The sequence below is a fragment of the Lissotriton vulgaris genome, chromosome 5, assembly GCF_964263255.1.
Source record: "Lissotriton vulgaris chromosome 5, aLisVul1.2, whole genome shotgun sequence".
In the NCBI taxonomy this organism is placed as follows: Eukaryota; Metazoa; Chordata; class Amphibia; order Caudata; family Salamandridae; genus Lissotriton; species Lissotriton vulgaris.
Genome location: NC_141693.1, coordinates 521,557,173 through 521,576,093, shown reverse-complemented (window position 1 = coordinate 521,576,093; position 18,921 = coordinate 521,557,173). Strand labels below are relative to the sequence as shown.

The following is an 18,921-nucleotide window of genomic DNA, read 5'->3' as shown; positions in this document are numbered from 1 at the left end:
AGTACAGCACTCCAGGCAAAAAGGGCGGGCGGTAATCCCTCGTAACCGCTCAAGGTGGGACCCAACAGATCCACACTAATTGCACGCAAACAACAAAGCCCATGCACTGGAAAGAAGCAGTAATTTCTAGGTGATTTACAGTTTCAAATGAGAGAAGTAAACTGAGCACATCAAGACTTTGGAAAGTCGACTGATATGTACAATAATAAAGTTCAAAAAATGTAGAGTTCTTGGTGTATAGCAACGGTTTAATGTTCCTCTGTACTGGCCAACACGTGTTTCATCGCAGGGAACAGACTGCGAATCTTCAGGGCTGGGTATAGATACAAAAAATGCATTTGTAAGGGAGTTCTACATGAAATTGGATTGGAGTGGTTAGTGCAACCATGGTGAGAAAACTGGCATGCCATGGAGTGACTTAGTGTCAGAAGTGACTTGACAAGGTAGGTGACTGTAGTGAGAGTGAGATGTGAATTTGATACTGTCATGTATCAACAGGTAGTGAAAAAGTGACCAAATACTGCGAGTCTAAAACATTTGTATTGACACTGACCAGTGTGCAAACGTGAAGGTGGCGAAGTAAATAGTGGGTGTTTGTGTATTTATTTATTTATATCGAATGCCAAACCCCCCTGTGACTTACAGTGACTGTCTAAAATATACGTTTAAATAATATTGTAACACATATTTATATTTTATAGTATATATTAAAGCATAGTTTTATTCAATACGTGATTGCTATCATTTGTGCATTGCATATTATTCCAAAAATCAAACTCTGCTCATTTGACTTGTTTGACCTTGTTTAAATTGTTGAATAGAAATATTGTTAGTATTAAGGATCGAAAAACACAAAAACCATGTGGGATTATAGTTCTCCTGTCTGGGGGGGGGGTGGGGGGGGGGGGGGGCCTCAACATTTGTTAAAGCGACGTTGATTATGTTCGCTCCTGGTCAGTCGGAGTACTAAAAAATCAGTGAAAAAGGAATAGCATAATGGCAAAAGGAGGATAACATGGAGAAATAGGTGTAAGGAAATGAAGAATGAAAAATGTCGTACACCCAAAATAGGCACCAACTGTAGACAAAAAGCCTAATTGTTTAAAGCGTGCTTTAAACAATTAGGCTTTTTGTCTACAGTTGGTGCCTATTTTGGGTGTACGACATTTTTCATTCTTCATTTCCTTACACCTATTTCTCCATGTTATCCTCCTTTTGCCATTATGCTATTCCTTTTTCACTGATTTTTTAGTACTCCGACTGACCAGGAGCGAACATAATCAACGTCGCTTTAACAAATGTTGAGCACCCCCCCCAGACAGGAGAACTATAATCCCACATGGTTTTTGTGTTTTTCGATCCTTAATACTAACAATATTTCTATTCAACAATTTAAACAAGGTCAAACAAGTCTAATGAGCAGAGTTTGATTTTTGGAATAATATGCAATGCACAAATGATAGCAATCACGTATTGAATAAAACTATGCTTTAATATATACTATAAAATATAAATATGTGTTACAATATTATTTAAACGTATATTTTAGACAGTCACTGTAAGTCACAGGGGGGTTTGGCATTCGATATAAATAAATAAATACACAAACACCCACTATTTACTTCGCCACCTTCACGTTTGCACACTGGTCAGTGTCAATACAAATGTTTTAGACTCGCAGTATTTGGTCACTTTTTCACTACCTGTTGATACATGACAGTATCAAATTCACATCTCACTCTCACTACAGTCACCTACCTTGTCAAGTCACTTCTGACACTAAGTCACTCCATGGCATGCCAGTTTTCTCACCATGGTTGCACTAACCACTCCAATCCAATTTCCTGTAGAACTCCCTTACAAATGCATTTTTTGTATCTATACCCAGCCCTGAAGATTCGCAGTCTGTTCCCTGCGATGAAACACGTGTTGGCCAGTACAGAGGAACATTAAACCGTTGCTATACACCAAGAACTCTACATTTTTTGAACTTTATTATTGTACATATCAGTCGACTTTCCAAAGTCTTGATGTGCTCAGTTTACTTCTCTCATTTGAAACTGTAAATCACCTAGAAATTACTGCTTCTTTCCAGTGCATGGGCTTTGTTGTTTGCAGGCAAGACAAAGCTATTTGAGAAAATAGTGCTCAGAGGCTGTAATGAAAGCTTAGCGAGTAACCGCACATGAAACAGGGGGTGTCACAATGGGAGGTTACGAAATGAGATAAGGCGATACTAAGGAGGGACTATTAAGCCTAATGACCAATGAACAGCCGCAGTTTACAGTGGACAATGACATAAGCCAATGAAATGTATGGGCGGAGAGTGGGCAGAGCTTCAAAAGCCTACCTGACTACAGCATGCCTCGCAAACTATTCCCTGGGATTGGAGCGCTGTGACGAAGTCACAGGCTGAACAAGAATCCTATGCTCATAAGATCACACGCTCATGACAACTTGCAGTGAATGTGACATCCCAAGTGGTACTGACAATGAGACAACTGGAGAGATGCATCAAAGCTAGCTGTAAGATCAACAGTCAGTGTTGATTTTCTTGGTGGTTCATCGAAGTGCATCCCAATAAGCAGCTCTGAGCAGAATAATTCCTTCAGAGCATGGTGAAAGACAGGAGGGGCCCGGCAAACAAACACTAGATTGAAATCCAAAATTGGAGACCCTTCTGGAAAAATCTACCTCTTAAAATAAACTGTTAGTTATTGGGACTTGAAAATGAATGATTACTGCAGGTCCTGTCATTTCTATCCTGCTCACAGAAGCAGAGGTAAGTATTCCCCCCAACAAATATTGCAATATTGCATTGGAGTGTCATTACAAAATCTAACCCCAAATGCCAAACTTGTTGGAGACGAGGATGATTTCTTAACTTCTGCTCAGCTAGTTCTGAAATCTCAGCTGCAGAAGTAGTTAACTTGCTCAAGTTTTCTTACTTAAATGATGGTACATGGTCCTCGGATGGAAATGGCCTGTGTGCTGTAAACGTTTTGTTACTGAAAGAACAGTAAGACAATAAAGGAGCCGCAGTGATGAGATTTGCAAAATATTAGATTTCATGGCTCTTGGACTGTGACATATTGTAATGCATGGGACATTACCAGTAAATGTGGTTTCATGCGAGACCACATGAGAGGCCTGTGATGGAGACTATTATATGAGATGTTTTGATCAATTTCTAGCAACGTCGTTGGAAAAGGTTTGACCGGTTGCTGGTCAATGCACCTTGCTTAGTATACTGCTTATTTGAAATAGGGCCTTTAGTACAGTACATCTTCTTTTCTCTAGATCATTCAAAGAATTAGCATGTTTCTTCAAAACTCTTTCAATTAATAGAAAATGCATGTTCTTAGATAAAGTCTCCTTCAGCACTCGGATCTGTACAATTACCAGAACAAGTGGACTGCATGTTTTTGATTTGGAACATAAGCAGTTGAAACTATTCATTTCCAGGTTGAATGTGACCAAGTTCCCATATGACCCAAACCTTATCGAAAACTTAATTACAAAGAGAAACCGAGGTGGGTGCAATATGTTGGAAGGTTTTGAACATAATAATCTCGCAACAAGTTTAAAAACTACTCGTACAGTGTATATATAATCCCATCTGCACTGGTTATTTTTCATCTTGACATAGAGCTGGTAGTTTTACATTGCGATGGTTGAGTTAGTGACTTGGGAACATTTCAAATTTCTCCATTTTATAACTCAGGTGTGTCCAAGCTACCATATCAAGTGCGACAGTTTTGTGCCATATACATTTGTAAATCCTTTTAAGGCAGCCACCTTGGTTAAGCCCAGCCTTCTTTAGTTTTACTGCGTAGTTGTGTGTGCTCAAAAATGTTGCTAGGTTTGGCTGCACGTAAAGCTTTATTTGAAATAGGAACAACAATCTCCTTTGCCCTTCCCAAGTCTGCATGTTAGTGTCTGATTAGTAGAAAGATCCTTAAGGTCCGCACCATGTCAGGACACCATGATCTTGACCCACAGGTCCAGGACTTGCTGTGTCCTGCTCCTGTGCTAAGTCATTATGAACCGTACGTACAACTAGGGCGGGTTACTTTAATGTTGGATTAGTTTTGTTCTCTGACAGATCAGTTGACGTTAGCGGGCAGTTCAGTCCAAAGGTTGAAGGCTGTGGGCCATCATCCAGCCTTCCTTAGGCGCATAATAGTACAGGTACAGTTAAAGTTTGGATATTCTGTTGATGTCACGACGTTTGTAAACTATTTTCGAAGATTGTGGCCTTAGCCTCTGGTCGCTTTCAGACCCTCTTAGATACTGTTGGTTTACTCTGCTTCTGTTTTTTGTTTTCTGCTCTGTGACTTTGATATGTGTGACCTTTGGCTGCTCTCCTCTGTTTCCACGAGATCTGGCACCTCTACATGCTTTACTCTGTTGCCTTTCTGAACTTGTAACTTTCTCTTGGCAGTTTTTACAGTTTGAACTTGAGCATGCATGCAGAAGAAAATTACATACCGAGGAAATCTGGACTGTACTTGTGAGAGTACTAGAAATCATGTCAGCTCCAGGAGACCTGGGTTTTGTACACACATGTACACACACAAATACACGCGCACGTACACACTCCACACCCACACACACACTCCACAACCACACACACTAACTCCACAACCACACACACTAACTCCACAACCACACACACTCACTCCACAACCACACACACACACTATACACACACACGCACACACACACCTCCAAAAACACACACACTCTATTCACACACACACACACACACACAACACAGACTCCACACAAACACTCTCCACAAACACACACACACACACCCTCATACACACACACACTAGTCTGCAGAGACCCACACCTTGGTTTGCTGTATATGGGATGGGGGTCAATTAGGGAGTTCAACATCTCCGTTGCATGACCTTCCAGTTCCCGTTTCGTATATGAATGTTGTGTCTTATTCGCCCCCTTTTCATCTCGGTAATCTGTCTAATGTTTGTGTAATGGTTTTCACCACCAGCTCTCATGATCTTTGTGAGCATTGCTGTGTATGTAATAACTACTCTTCTGGGTGACCGTGCCCTATTTCCAATCCTCCTGTGCCTCATGCAACTGTGAGATTACCGTGTGCCTGTGCTGACCTCTTTTCCTCTCTACGTAGTGTGAATCTTTCACCAAGGTCCATGCCCGGAGTGTGCTTCAGTGTTGTAAGGTAGGGGGCCCTCCGATTACTTCCACAAGATTACTAAGGCTCCTTTTTGCAAGCTGCAGTGCAAGGTCAAGGAAGTTATTGCCACTTTTTCTCATGTTGGTGTGGAACTATGCCCAGCAAGCATCCCTATGGCACAAACAAGTTTGTTCTAATCAAAACTTTCTCAAAGTGACTCCTCTCCATTATTAAGTTAACCGTGACACCCTTATACCATGTGTAATAAACCTGCATGGTCCTGTGCGCATCTAGGGCATTTTGAATTATTTAAGTCTGTGCATGCCAGTTCCTCAAAACAGGTCTGTTAACAGGGAGGCTGGGACGTTGGAAAAAACAAAACGCATGCACATACCAGTAAGTTGACAAAGTAGAACAGAAGCCTCGGGAGCAATACTGTTTTAACTAAGGCAATCCAGCCCATAATCAATATGGGAAGTGTTATCCAGACATTGTGTAGCTGAAAAAGTGTGCAGTGTCGCTCTCCAGTTCTGGTCCATGATGTCTGTCTCATTGTGGCAGATATTTGCATCCAGGTATCCAAAGGTATGTGGCGCTCGTGCTACTCCTCGGTCCAGCACCTTTGGGGGGTACTGTTTCAATCATGGGGTTGGTCGGGTGGCTAAACGTTTTTGCCAATTTTTAAGCCCAATCTTTAGATGAATTTCTACTGGGAATCAGTCATTAAATTCGTCCCATTATAACAATCTCATAGAAACCCAAAAAAAATCAATCCCACAAAACGAGAAGGCATGTGCTCCATAAGACAGCCTCACACCTTTCCCCTTATGTGCTTACCACACTAGTGAATAATTCCATAACTAGTACTAACACCATAGGGGATAGCAGACATCTGTGGCGCCTATAATGGAGTACCTCGAACATTGGTAAATCGCTCTCTCTGTCCCGACCCTAGAAGTTAGGTTTGTGTACATCAATGATGACTACTGAATTCTTTGAGCACTGTAAACATATATTGCCAGCTATGTGAGTAAAAGGACCATTCTAAATGATTGGGCACAATCATCGCTTTCGGCCCATTCAGTGGGGCTTTATCGAGTGCTTGAATCAGTAACTGAAGGTGCAGAAAAGTTTGATTTGATCTCTGCTTCAGTCTTTGTATGGTGACCTACTTATAGTTTTACTTAGTAATGTACAAGGCTGTATTACTGTCTGCCTGTGTGTACCCAATGTTTCCATCTCCTGTCCTGACCTGTGTCACCAAATGTCTCTTCAACTCTGGTGGGATCAAGCAGGTGAACAGAAGCCCAAACGTATCCCATTTCGTACCGATGTTTCAGACAACACAGTACAAAAATTATTGCATAGTTCTCAGTTTCATCAGCTAGTATTTGTGGTTGGAAGGGTCTTGTTTAGATTTAACCTCCACTACTCTTAGCATCTTATCATACACTTACTTCTCTTGCTTCTTCAGTCGAACGCCCATTTCCATTTAGTGCAGCGGCCTGTGACTATTGCCTCCCAGACCCTGGTTTCTCAATCATGTGGTTAACCATGGACCACCCTCTCCTCCTGTGTGCCCAGCAAAAGGGGGTAGGAGCTCTAAAGGTGTGCGTCTAGCATGCAGTTGTAGTCCCCAACCAACACTGGTGGTCTCATTGCTAATCGTTTTATCAGTATTGCGCATGAAATCTGGATTACTCTGTGTTTGGGGCAAAGACGCTCCCTAGTACAAAATCTACATGATCTAGCCTACCTCTGACCTGTACAAACTGCCCTCCACTATCAATTTCATTGGCCATGAATGAGGCTCCATGGCGCACCCCCAACAGTGCACCCTCTAGAGTACAAGGTATAGCCGGTAGTGAATATTTGCTCCCTTCTTCAGCATTACAATTTCAATGCTTTTTTCCATCGTATGGTATGTTTCCGATATAAAAAATTCCTGGGCTGCTCTGCTTTTGCGAAACAAATACATCTTGTATTGGTTGGTGATGAACCCTGTGCACTGAAAGTTCCTATGTCCTTCACTTTAGCACTCTCCCTCTTTTAGTGAGTTCTTGAAGGTGCCTGCATTTTGCCTCCTACATCCTGCTCCACTCTGTAGTTAGTGGGCCACCTTGGTTTCAGTTATGGGCTCGCAGCAATTGCCCTAGTGCTCACCATACCCGCAGCCGCTGCTGCTTTTCACCCGCTATCTTATGTGCTGTCTTCATGAGCCAGTGGAGTTCCACTTCTGCTAATCTCACATCTTGGGCCTTGTTGTAGTCCTAAAGGGTCACATACATACATCGATTTTCCCATTTAATGAGACTGTTCCTATTCCGTCATATGCTATGGATACCTCTTTTAAGTCCAAGATTAATAGGGATTCAGAGTGGATGGCCGGGAGCCCAGGGAATTTGTGTCCTGCCCATACTACCTTGGCTACAGCACCGATTGAAGCAGATATTTAGCAACAAAATAAAACATATGCCCAATCCCAGTTTCAGGAAACACTCACACTCCTAGTTCCAGTTTATCGATTTGGACAATGTTTTACGGTGCCATTGATGTTCCAATAAGAGATGGCATTTATTGGAGCCATTTGAACAATTAAATGTGGCTTTGGTCCTCCGCTATGTTTTTCAAAACAAAAATCTAAATATGGCTAGATAATTTGCGGAAGAGGGTAACAGCATTGTCTCCGAGTCTAAGTTGTTTGAGTGATCGATCCAGACTGCTTAATAAATCTTTTGAATCCTTCTTGAAATGTTTGAGTAGTTTGGGTAGTGGTTCTACCCTTTTATGGAAACATAGTTGATGTGTCTTGTTTGATATTTGGAGGTAGATAGGCACGATTATGACTGTTTGTTGTCTTAGTGGTATGACTAAAAGTTCTACCTCGCTTGTAACCAGTCGTGTACATTGGAAGGAACGCTGCATAGTTGAAGCCCAAAGATAGCAGCTTTTCGAATAGGTCATTAATTTTGGCTCTTTTTACTACAGATGGCGCCTTTCATTAGCAGAGGTGTGTTATTTGGATCACTGGAGTCTGTGGAGTAGGGCATCGTAATCTGCAGGCTAGGCTGACATAACACTACAATGATGAGGAAGTTATATGAATAAATGGCACTAGGTACCACCATACAGTCAAGGAATGAGTTTAGTGTTTTAGGTATCTCTGAGGGCAGCTATGCAATGTGTACCAGGGCTGTTGGTTTACACATACCTAAAAACATATGGTTCTCAATCTGTCCTTGTTGTTCTTGCAAGATCCCCAGGCATAGTGAGGTAGTCTATGGTCAGAACTTGCTATGTTTATTTTTGAAGTTCCGTGGGAGATGCTCGCTGAAGGTGGTGATTGAGCTGTTTAGAAAGCTTTTGTTAATGGGAATATCTTTAGCACTGGTTTTCAGTGCTTGTTATTGGAACTAAGGGTGTTTTTCCATATGTAATATCTATGGACGAGACCCACTTTTAGAATTCAGTCACTGCCAAGTGATCAGGTTTGAGCAGTGACCTAACCTGTAGTGGTTAGGCTTCTCAGTTCGGACACTATGTTGATAGTAGACTGTTGTTGAGAACCTGCCAACGATAAATTGTCTTTGGTGTATCCCGATGCAACCTGTTGAAGTGATCATAGTGTAGGGAGCCTGTAAAAAGCGTTTGTCCATGACCGCATTTGTGTTGAACAGCTTGCGGTACCTAAGAGACTTGCTAGTGGAACTGTTGCAGGCTCAATGCATCAACTAATGTTACGGAGATTATATTAAACCTGTTGTCTGGGTCTTATTTTCCCGGCTACTGCTGACTGTATGGAAGATCTATTCAAATGTAATTTCCGAAAATATTCTAAATCATTATGTGGTTTCTTTTTTTTGATCACCAATTTTATTGATTTTTAAAACGGGGAAGGTAAAAAAACAGCACAGAAACACCACAGCCAGCATGATACATTAAATGACTGTCATCGCTAAATATGCACCAGCACACTGATGTCCCGTACCCGTCCCTAGTGTTGCATACCCACTCAACCTCAGAGGGATGAGGTCGATTTTGTTATTCAATGTGGCCCAACCACTTACCAGACCCTCCCATATTTGTCTGGAAATCCCCTGGCTTCGTAAAATGATTTCTCCTGCAATGAGCACCAGTCTAAGCCTTTGCGCCATTTGTTTACAGATGGTTGGGGAAGGAGACTTCCATTAGGCGGCAATATCCAGCTTGGCCACCGCGATGGCGATGCCCAGAAAGAGCTTCATTGCCCTTGTCCCATCAGACCATACATAATCCCTATTAAAAGGTTCAAGGGTTTGAGTGGCACCTACCGGCCCAGGATGACCGTGAGCTCAGCTATCAGTACCTCCCATTATGGGGTGAGACGTGGACGCCCCCATACCATGTGGTAGAAGTTTGCCGGTTCTGACCCACATTGTGTGTAAGATGGAGTGATTTTTAGGCCCGCCCGATGGAGGCGATTAGGGGTAAGGTACGCACAATCAAGATAGGACAGCTGGACCAGGCGGAGCTTGGCTGAGGTAGTAATGATTTTGGGAGACATTAAGACGTCCCGCCAGTATTCATTGTCTAGCGGGCCCAGCCAAACCTTCCACCGTGTTCTGAGTGTGTCAAGTGTTGTTGGGCTGTTGTTGGTTAGGGAGCGATATATCCTTGAGATCCCTCCTTTCCCTAGGTCTCCCATTGTGATCTGTGTCTCCACTGGACTGAACTCTGGAAGTGTTGTACCTGTTGGTATGTGGGCGTTAACAGCATGGAGGAGCTGCCGATATTTATAGAATTGTGACTGGTGGAGGGCGTGGTGCGCCTATAGGTCTTGAAATGATCTTAGGTGGTCCCCAACCCATACGTCTCCCAATTGCGAGATGCCTGTGAGATCCCACTTCCTGAACCTCTTTTGGACCCCCACGTCCCCAAGCCAGGTACCCTGCCAGAGGGGCGTTTAGTGTGTCAACCTACTATTCCAATGTGTGTGATGTAGGGCTGAAACCAAGCCAGCAAGACTGCTCGAGTCACTGCCGGTAGGTCAATGGGTATAGGGCCTCCGTACATCTTTGTCTGGATCCGTGTCAATCCCAGCTCCTCCAGTTCAACCCTGTACGCCGGGACAGACCAGCCCCCATTAAACCGTCATGCAGAACGAGCAGTCGGGTTGCTACGTAGTACAAATAAAGATTAGTCATTCCCATACCTCCGTCAAAGGGTGGGATCTGGCAGTGTGCGAGGGCCAAACGGGGCCTCAAGCCTCTCCAGAGAAATCGTGCGGCCATGCTATCTAGCTCCCTGAACCAGCTGCTTGGAAAGTGAAACTGGGTGTTCTGGATAATGTACAGAAAACAGGGAGAATCATCATTTTAAATAGGACTATTCTCCCAAAGGGGTCGAGTGGCAGATTTTGCAATTTTCAGAGATTTCCTTAGCCTTCCTGACCAGTGGGCTGATGTTGAGAGACCAAGCCAGGTCTGGGATCAAAGTGACCCAGATCCCTAAGTATTTAAATGATTGCCGCCGTATCTGGATGGTGGACTGCCAATCAAAGCAATCCCTTGATACTTTGCAGGGTTTAGGCGCAGTCCAGTGCTTGTTCAAAGGCGCCGAGGATCTGGGGGTATTTAGGCCCAGAGTGTTCTGGTTCTGATAGAAACAGCTGGACGCCGTCCGCATAGAGGTCAATTTTATCCTCTGTAGCTCCATTCCATCTCCACCCTCGTATCTACTCCTCTGCCCTAATGAGGCAGTCTAGGGGCTCCATCGCCAGGGCTAAGAGGGGGGCATCCCTGCCTCGTCCCTTTCCCGATTGGGAAGGTCTCCGAGAGGCCCCCATTTATTAATACTCGTGCCAGAGGCCTCGAATAAAGCCCCCGGAGGAGGTGACGGGCTTGATGACCCAGGCCAGCTGCGCCCAGCACACTATCCAGGTGATGCCAGTTAACCGTATCGAAACCTTTTTCAAAGTCTCTAGCAGGATTGCTCGGTCTGGGGTGATCGAGTGGCGGTTTGCTAGGGCCAAATTGAGGCGCCAAAGGCAGTTTCTTGTGCTCCGTGCCAGCATGAAGCCGCATTGGTCTTGGTGGACTAATGTTCCGAGGAGTGGTCGCAGACGTTGGGCCAGGATCATAGCATAGATCTTGACCCATGTGTTTCTGAGTGAGATTTGGCGGTAGTCTGCACAAGGAGGTTGGGGAGGCATTGTTTTGGGTATGATGACCACGGTCGTCGGGTCTGTTTCAGGCGGGAATGTCCCTGTCCCCACCACTTCTGCGAATAGGTCGTAGAGGTGGGGGGAGTAGTGTGTGTCGGAATGTGGCGTAGTACTCTTGCGAGAACCAGTCTAGGCCTGGTGTTTTTCCAGCTGCCACGAAGGAGATGGCGTCGCCGATTTCCTTCTGCATAATGGGGAGATCTAGACTGTCCGCCTCGGATGGGCGTAGCCGATGAAGGTGGTTCCCACGCCTGCTAGTCAGCTCAGAGAGTGAAATCTCCGGCCTAAGGGCCGAGTCGAGCCGGGAGTAATAGTCAGCGAAGGTTTGGGCTATTGTGGTGGCCTGCGGTGGTTGACTCCGGAGGAGTGGTGGATCTCGGGAACTATACGTTTTGCCAAGGGGTATGTTGCCAACCAGTGTAGTATCTTTCCGTTTTTGTTTCACCAGCTGTAGACCCAGGTGACAGATAATCTCCACAACAATTTAGCTGAGTCTAGCGAGATTTGTTTGCTTTTATACTTCAGCAGTGTGAGCTGTCTCTCTTTGTTCTCCTCTGTCGGCCCATCGGTCTCCCTCTCCAGGTGAGTAGCTTGAGCTTCAAGGAGGGCAATTCGGCTGTCTTGGATCACTCGTTTAGCTTGGAGCTGTCCTTTGGCGATGAGCCACGGAGGTATGGATGAATTGAGTGCCTCTGGGGCTCCATGCCCTCAAGACATCACATATACCCAGGCTCGGTGACCAGCTTACCATTCTCTTTTCGTGTGATGTTGTGGTTGCACAACACCGCCTCACAGAGAACTTCACAGGTCTTTAAAAGACCATTTACTTATTAACGAGGCTTTTTTGTTCTTTCACCCTTTCATAGAGCCCCTGCATCTTCACTCTGCCGATTACTGGAAAAATTAGCCCCCGATTTATTTATTGAAACTATTTGAACAATGTATAACTTAAGCCTTGGCTGCTACAGTTAGTGTAGAAGTTGCGTGGTGGACCCCTCATTGAATCATGATATAGACATTGCGTCAGTGGAAACTATTCAATGCTACTGAGTTATTGGAACAGACTGTCCCGGTCGCCCGGGCAGGCATACCCTGTTTACGTCGCTTTGGATGAACCGCTTGTCGTCATCGTCGGGCTTCTGGAGAGATCTGTTTCTGTGGATGCAGTGTCCAGAGTCAATGTGCCCTCTGGCATCCAGGACTTGGCCAAAGCCACGATGAGGGTCGCCGTTTGGCCTTGTTCGATTCATTGGTAAAAGCAAAAATTGTTTTTTGGTCTCAAAAAGCACACACTGCCACAGTAGTTACTGGCACTGAACATAACTACTTAGCATGCTGATATGCTTCTTGTGAGAGAGCAGAATGCTGTCACTCACAGTGAGGCCAGCCGATGCCGAGAGAGAGACAGAATTTTAATAAACACAAAAGGTAACGGTCAACGCCAGTCCAAATTTGGTGCCCCATTATTTAAGAAAGTCTCAAAAGTGCACCCATGGTATATGACCTTGCATTAAGTGCAGCTATATGGCTTTCGTGAATTCCCAAGAATTTACAGAAGTAGGACAAGAAATAGTACTCCTAGAATATATTTGTGAACTGCATTTTAGCATGAGCAAATATGCACGTGTAGATTTGCTCATGCGAAAATCTGAGTGTTTGCAAGTTCCCTTTCCCTCCAACCACTTTTTTTTTTTACCAACTCTGAAAGAAGATTTACGTCTGCCATTGTCAGGAGTAAATTTCCAACATTATGAGAAGAGATTAGAGAAGAGTTGTTGAACACCCTTAACACTTGCAAGTTAGTAGGTTTGCACATACTCAAAAAGGCATTCTAACCCTGGAACTATTGCTTACCTACCTTCAGCCCCAGTATGTAGATCTGCGGAAATGTGGCAACATAAGAGGATTGCAAGTATTTAAACGTTACTATGGTATGAGCTCTGGCATTATCAGAGGAGCTATATCAGAGCTCTATATAATGAGATTGCTGCCATAATTTGACGCTGTCCTACATGGCAACAAAGAGGTAAGTTGATTTTGTTACAGGACAAGTACATTTATGAAGCAACCTGCCCCATCGACAAGTAGATATTTTATTAAATTCCACACCCCTGAAGGGCCCTAGATGTTAGCAGCATCTATGTTCAGCCCAATCTGTTTCTCCTTGGCCTTACCTCTTGACTGTGGCGTTCCAGTCCGGGTTTTACTTGATATAAGAATCCTTGGCAACTCTGGCTGTTTAGTAGAAAACCATTTTGAAGGGATAGTTTCCCAGTATTTTGTGAAAATAAATGCGATTGTGTTGGATTCTGCTGCCTCTGGGCCTTAGTTTCCCTGATATTGATATATTAGTAAAGTGCTGATGGCGGATATTGTGAAAAGTTATAGTCTGTGTTTTGTTGCTGTGTTTATTATCTCAGGTGGTTCAAATCAAAATCCATAAATGGCCTTTTTATCATTTCCATTGATTATTCCATAAAAACTATTATCTTCAAAGTTTCTTTCCAAATGAAGATATATATACACAAGGGACTGTAGCCAGTCAGAGCTTTAGCTTCTATGACCAGTGTAATAATGTGGCATTCTTATGTTATCTATGTTATATCTCCCATTCCCTGTTACCTGCTAATGCTTAATTACTCTGCATTATTATACTGTTGTCGAAATCTTGTTATCCATTATTGTGTAATAAATATTTCAATTAATTTTTCCCTTTGTAGCTCCCAGCCGATTACAGCACCTGTAGTTTTGCAGTTTGGGCATGCAGAGACCCTCCAACCACTGCTGGTCCTCATGGGTCTTTTCAAGGATGAAGAGCCACTCAATGCTAGCAATTTTGCCAAGCAAAGTGATCGCAGGTTCCGAAGTGGTCGTATTGTGCCATACGCATCAAACCTGGTCTTCGTTCTATACCACTGTGAGCAGGTCCACAGCCACGATGCAGAGTACCAAGTGCAAATGCTGCTGAACGAAAAATCACTGCCCTTCCCCCACTCTGGCAAGAGTGTGGCCTCCTACCAAGATCTGAAGGCGCATTATAGCGACCTCCTCCAAGGCTGCAATCTCAAGGAAGAATGTGCGCTTGTGAAGATTAACAATACATCTGTTGATGAATTGTGAGTGAAGGGAATAAAAATGCTAAAGGGAGTTGCAGTGTACATTCGTTGTCTGAGCTTGACATATACAATATTAAAAACAATCACCAAAAGGTATCCATTAAAATTTCTTTGACCTTTGAATACATAATTTTGGTACGCTTTGTTGCCGAACAATAACTTATGTTGGAACCAGCTAAGCTGGTTACCTGTGAATCAGTGTGTTATATGTTTAAATCTTTTGTGAATCGCATTGAGTAAATTTACAGTATGTCACGTTTTAATTGTAAGGACTCTTGACGTGTATGTTGAAAAAAATCATCATGGACAGTTTTAGCCATAGTATTGTTATTGGTGGCTTGCCAAAATGCAGGATTTCCAACATTGATGTCTTCTCAATATACTGCATGAATCGCTGAGAATGCTACATATTTTCATACATCTGGGCAAGACTGAACTTGATTTGTATTGGGATATTGTAGCTTTATTTCCGCTGCCCAGTGGGCAGGCTGATTTGCCGATTACTTTTCAATTCCATTCCTCCTCTTAAGACTAGTTTAAAATCAATCATTTGATTACAATATTTTGCATATATGTAGAATACTTTGAATTTGCTTCAGTTAAAACATTTCGGGAATGACTCTCAAATAATGTAAAAACATCTCTGTGTAGACCAAAACGAATTTAGAAAATAGCTTTAGAAATTAAAATGTTTACGGCACAAGAAGATGTTTAACTGAACTTTAGATTCCTTTTTTAGGTTGCCTTTTCGTTCTTTATAACCTTGAAGTGTTCCAGAAAGTGTTAACCTTTGTGTTTACGGTGTGTAGTTAAATTAGTTTTTTAGTCCTAGTTAAAAAAAAATAGAGAGAATTCAGTCTATTTTATTCAAATTTGACTGCTCAGGGAAATTCTTTATCCACTAAAATACTATTTTTAATTCACCATGTCATGATTAGGTGACATGACTTTCACTGATGTGAACTTAACCAATTAACGTCTTTTAATGTGCCTTCTTTGTGAAAATATGGTTGCACGTTCACTGCTTACATTTTACCGAACATGCTCTCAATCATTTGGTTTTGCTTTTAACATCTTAGAAAATCCATCCTTCTCTCAGAAATCTAACTAGATTGTTTATCTGTAGATTTTAATTTATCTGCAGCCTTCGTCTTGGAGGTTATCTCCTCTTAAGGAAAATCCTCTTCTAAAACTGAGTGTTTACTGTACATTTTAAACCACAAACAGAAGTGTCAAATAGTAGTTATTCGCAGCTAGAATCTCGAAATCTAGCTCTTGTGAACATCTAATGAACTAGCTATCATTTTAGAAGGACTGGTATCCTAGTTACAATAATTGTGACCAGAAATACTTAAAATTAGATTTTCTATAACATAAAGGTATTATAAAAAGAAACACGGCCATTGCCACTTTTGATATGTATTGGATGGGTGCCTGTTAGTTTACACTGGGGCCAAATATGTCTCCCTGCTGCACTTTTTTGGGTGGAATATATTTAGTAGTTTGTAGAGATCAACACAGCCAACATGGCCTAATTGACACCATTTATATAAAAATATACAGTTGACAAATAATATAAATAACATATTAATACACTAATGAAGGAAAAATAAAAATCATTAAGCCCAGCCCCCACCCCCACATCTGTAACATAGAATACTACACTCTGTCTGGTTGTTGCATATCACTAGACCAGTACTCTCGTTTCTGTGTGGTTGTCTTTCTGCCATGGACAGTTTTAGCCATAGTATTGTTATTGGTGGCTTGCCAAAATGCAGGATTTCCAACATTGATGTCTTCTCAATTTACTGTATGAATCGCTGAGAATGCTGCTCACTGGTTAGAGCAGGCAGATCCTGAAGCAGAGGTCAGACCCAGGACCAGGGTTCAATTCCCGACGCGGCAGGGTCTTGAGCTTAAATGTCCATGGACTCGATAATTCTCGCTTCGGTCCCTGACCTAATCATGGGTTCACACTCTGCAACTCTGGGCATTAAGCTTGCTTAATCTCCACAACGCCCCCCCCCCCCCGCTGCGGGATGCCTGGCTTTCACCTTGGGGATGCCCTGTAGGGGCTATCTCACAGGGAAAAGCCAGGACGGGTTCCCAAGGCAAGCGCGGAGATACCCCTTCGGGGGTCGGTTCAGGCGCTATATAAGAAGCATAATAATAATAATAATAATGGACGCTTTTAATTCTGTTATCTATGCAATTGCAGAGATGATGGGCTGGTGGCAGCTCAATTCCACTGTATGTTGCCCATTTCTGCCATATTTGTGGTTGTTTAAGGGCAGCCCTTGCCTTGTATATTGCTATTTCCAGACCCATGTAAAAATCCATCCTCTTCTTCCATACTATCAGTGATGAGGGAGCACACCTTTCCTGTGTCTGGCAATATCTCTTTTGGCCAGTGTCAGGCCCAAGCGGAGCAGGGACAATTTATATCTATTTTCCACCCACATCCTCCATAAGTTGAAGAAGGGCCAGTCTTGTATTTCATGGGATCTGCAAGGAGAGATCTTCACTTAAGCATGAGACCGCCCTGTGACAAAATTGTGTAGTGTCGGACAAATCCATAGTGTGTGAATGAAAGTACCTACATCTGCATTACAGCAAAGGCAGCTCAGGGAAGAGGTCATTCCCATACACCAGAGATGACACCATTTGAAATATACACAGTGTATGCATCTAAATTGGATCAAATGAAGCCTGACTGCAATCACCGCTACCCATGGGGAGCCTAGAATCTCTGTCCAATCCTTCTTTTCCAACTCCCCTACATCTGCTTCCCAGACCGCCCGAAGGGTACCTGCATATTTTTAGGGAAGTGGTTGTAAATTCAAATAAATCTACATCCATGGCACCTGCTTATGAATTAAATACTTAATTACTTTCTTAGTAAGGTTTTTCAGGCAACTAGCTTAGCTGCTGGGGTCTAATTGTTCTTACCTTCAGGGCAGACTGATATGACAGTTTGGTAATTGCTTTCTTGACACAATTCCACACTGCATAAAAGTGAGTACTACAAATGCAAAATATTATACATCACCAGATATTTCAGTATTTTTAACAATTCTTACTCTGACAGTGTTGTCTCTTGTTATTCATGGAGTGCCCTTTATCGTAGCAGTATTACCTCATCCAGTATTCTGGTAACAGGCAGTTTCTCAAGATCAAGGTAGGAGAGCCTGAGTCTCTCGGGGGCTTGATTCCAGTTTTCACTGTTTTGATAACTTTTGAACCAGTATATTTTTGCTTCATCCTGAATCCCTGCAGTTTAAATAATTTATAGTTGAGAAACCCAAAATGGTCAATCTAGCACATGTTACTTTCGATCAGTTAAATGACACAACCCTGAAGATTTCAAGGATGCATAGTTCCATAAAAGCTCAAATTGACCTTGAGAAAGACCCCTCTGGCCCTCATACCTAACACTACACTTCCCACATACACTATAAACATATACTCTCACAAAAATTTGCTAACCTATGAGAAGGAACTATTTCCCTTAAAACTGAAAAATTGTATTATCAGAGGTTCAGCCTTTCAGCTTGTGTTAATCATGTTATGCACAGTTGTACACTTAAAAATACAGCCTACATATTTTGGTTGACGATATCCTAATTTCTTTTCTTTATGTTATCCTTTTACCTTGCAGTTCCTTGGTTTACTTTTTGACTTTATTTAAATATATTATTCAGTAATTCATTCTGACATGGACAAAACATACCACATTGATTGGACAGCTGGTATTTTATTTAGAATTTCATTACACTTGGTTTAAGGTTGTAGTCTGTTATTTAAACATTAAGGAAATATTTATTCTTGTATATTTAGGTTTTGTATCTTTCATTTCTAAAGAGTTTTTTTCTTCATTGTGTCTTAAATACAGCAAATCATAAGCAAAAGTGGTCAATTTGTAATGAGGCTTTGGGTTTTCCACAGTTTTAAGAATTCTAATTAGGTGCTATTACCATGCTCACTGATTGCTAAGATTAATAGGAATGTAAAGTTCCATGGACTTAAAGTTGTTTTTCACCCAGGTGAGCAAAGTAATCAAACTATCAAGCACACAATTGTTAAGCAATGCTGTTTATCTTTTTGCACATATGCTATATTATGATTGAGTGGAGAATAAACTGGTTTGTAATGTAAAACATTGCCCTGTGTACTTAACTGTGGTCTTTTTTGACTGAATAATGCTGGTGCTCCATATTAATCTGTTTTCTACCTAGCAATTATTTAAAATTAAGGAAAATGCAGTGGTTGACTTTGCAGGCAATTACTCTCTATCTTAATTTAACATTGAAAAAAACGAACGACAAAGTCCACGATAGCCTCTAGATAGGTATGACTAGGTCAGAGTTTCCATTCAAAAGGCATTTTTTTTATTTCTTAGTAACTTAATTGTTGTTTGACGAACCTGCACAAAACGTTCC

At 42.3% G+C, this 18,921-nt stretch overlaps 1 protein-coding gene across 1 annotated transcript in view; it reads left to right on the top strand.

The window, feature by feature from the left end:
• The window catches only part of MINPP1 (multiple inositol-polyphosphate phosphatase 1), a 169,212-nt gene extending 150,569 nt beyond the window's left edge, over positions 1 to 18,643 (top strand). Inside the window, exon 5 of the mRNA XM_086921960.1 lies at positions 14,087 to 18,643. Within this exon, the coding sequence (XP_086778086.1) occupies positions 14,087 to 14,486 (400 nt within the window). The 3' untranslated portion in view covers positions 14,487 to 18,643. The remainder of the gene's footprint in view (positions 1 to 14,086) is intronic.
• Positions 18,644 to 18,921: the final 278 nt, after the last annotated feature.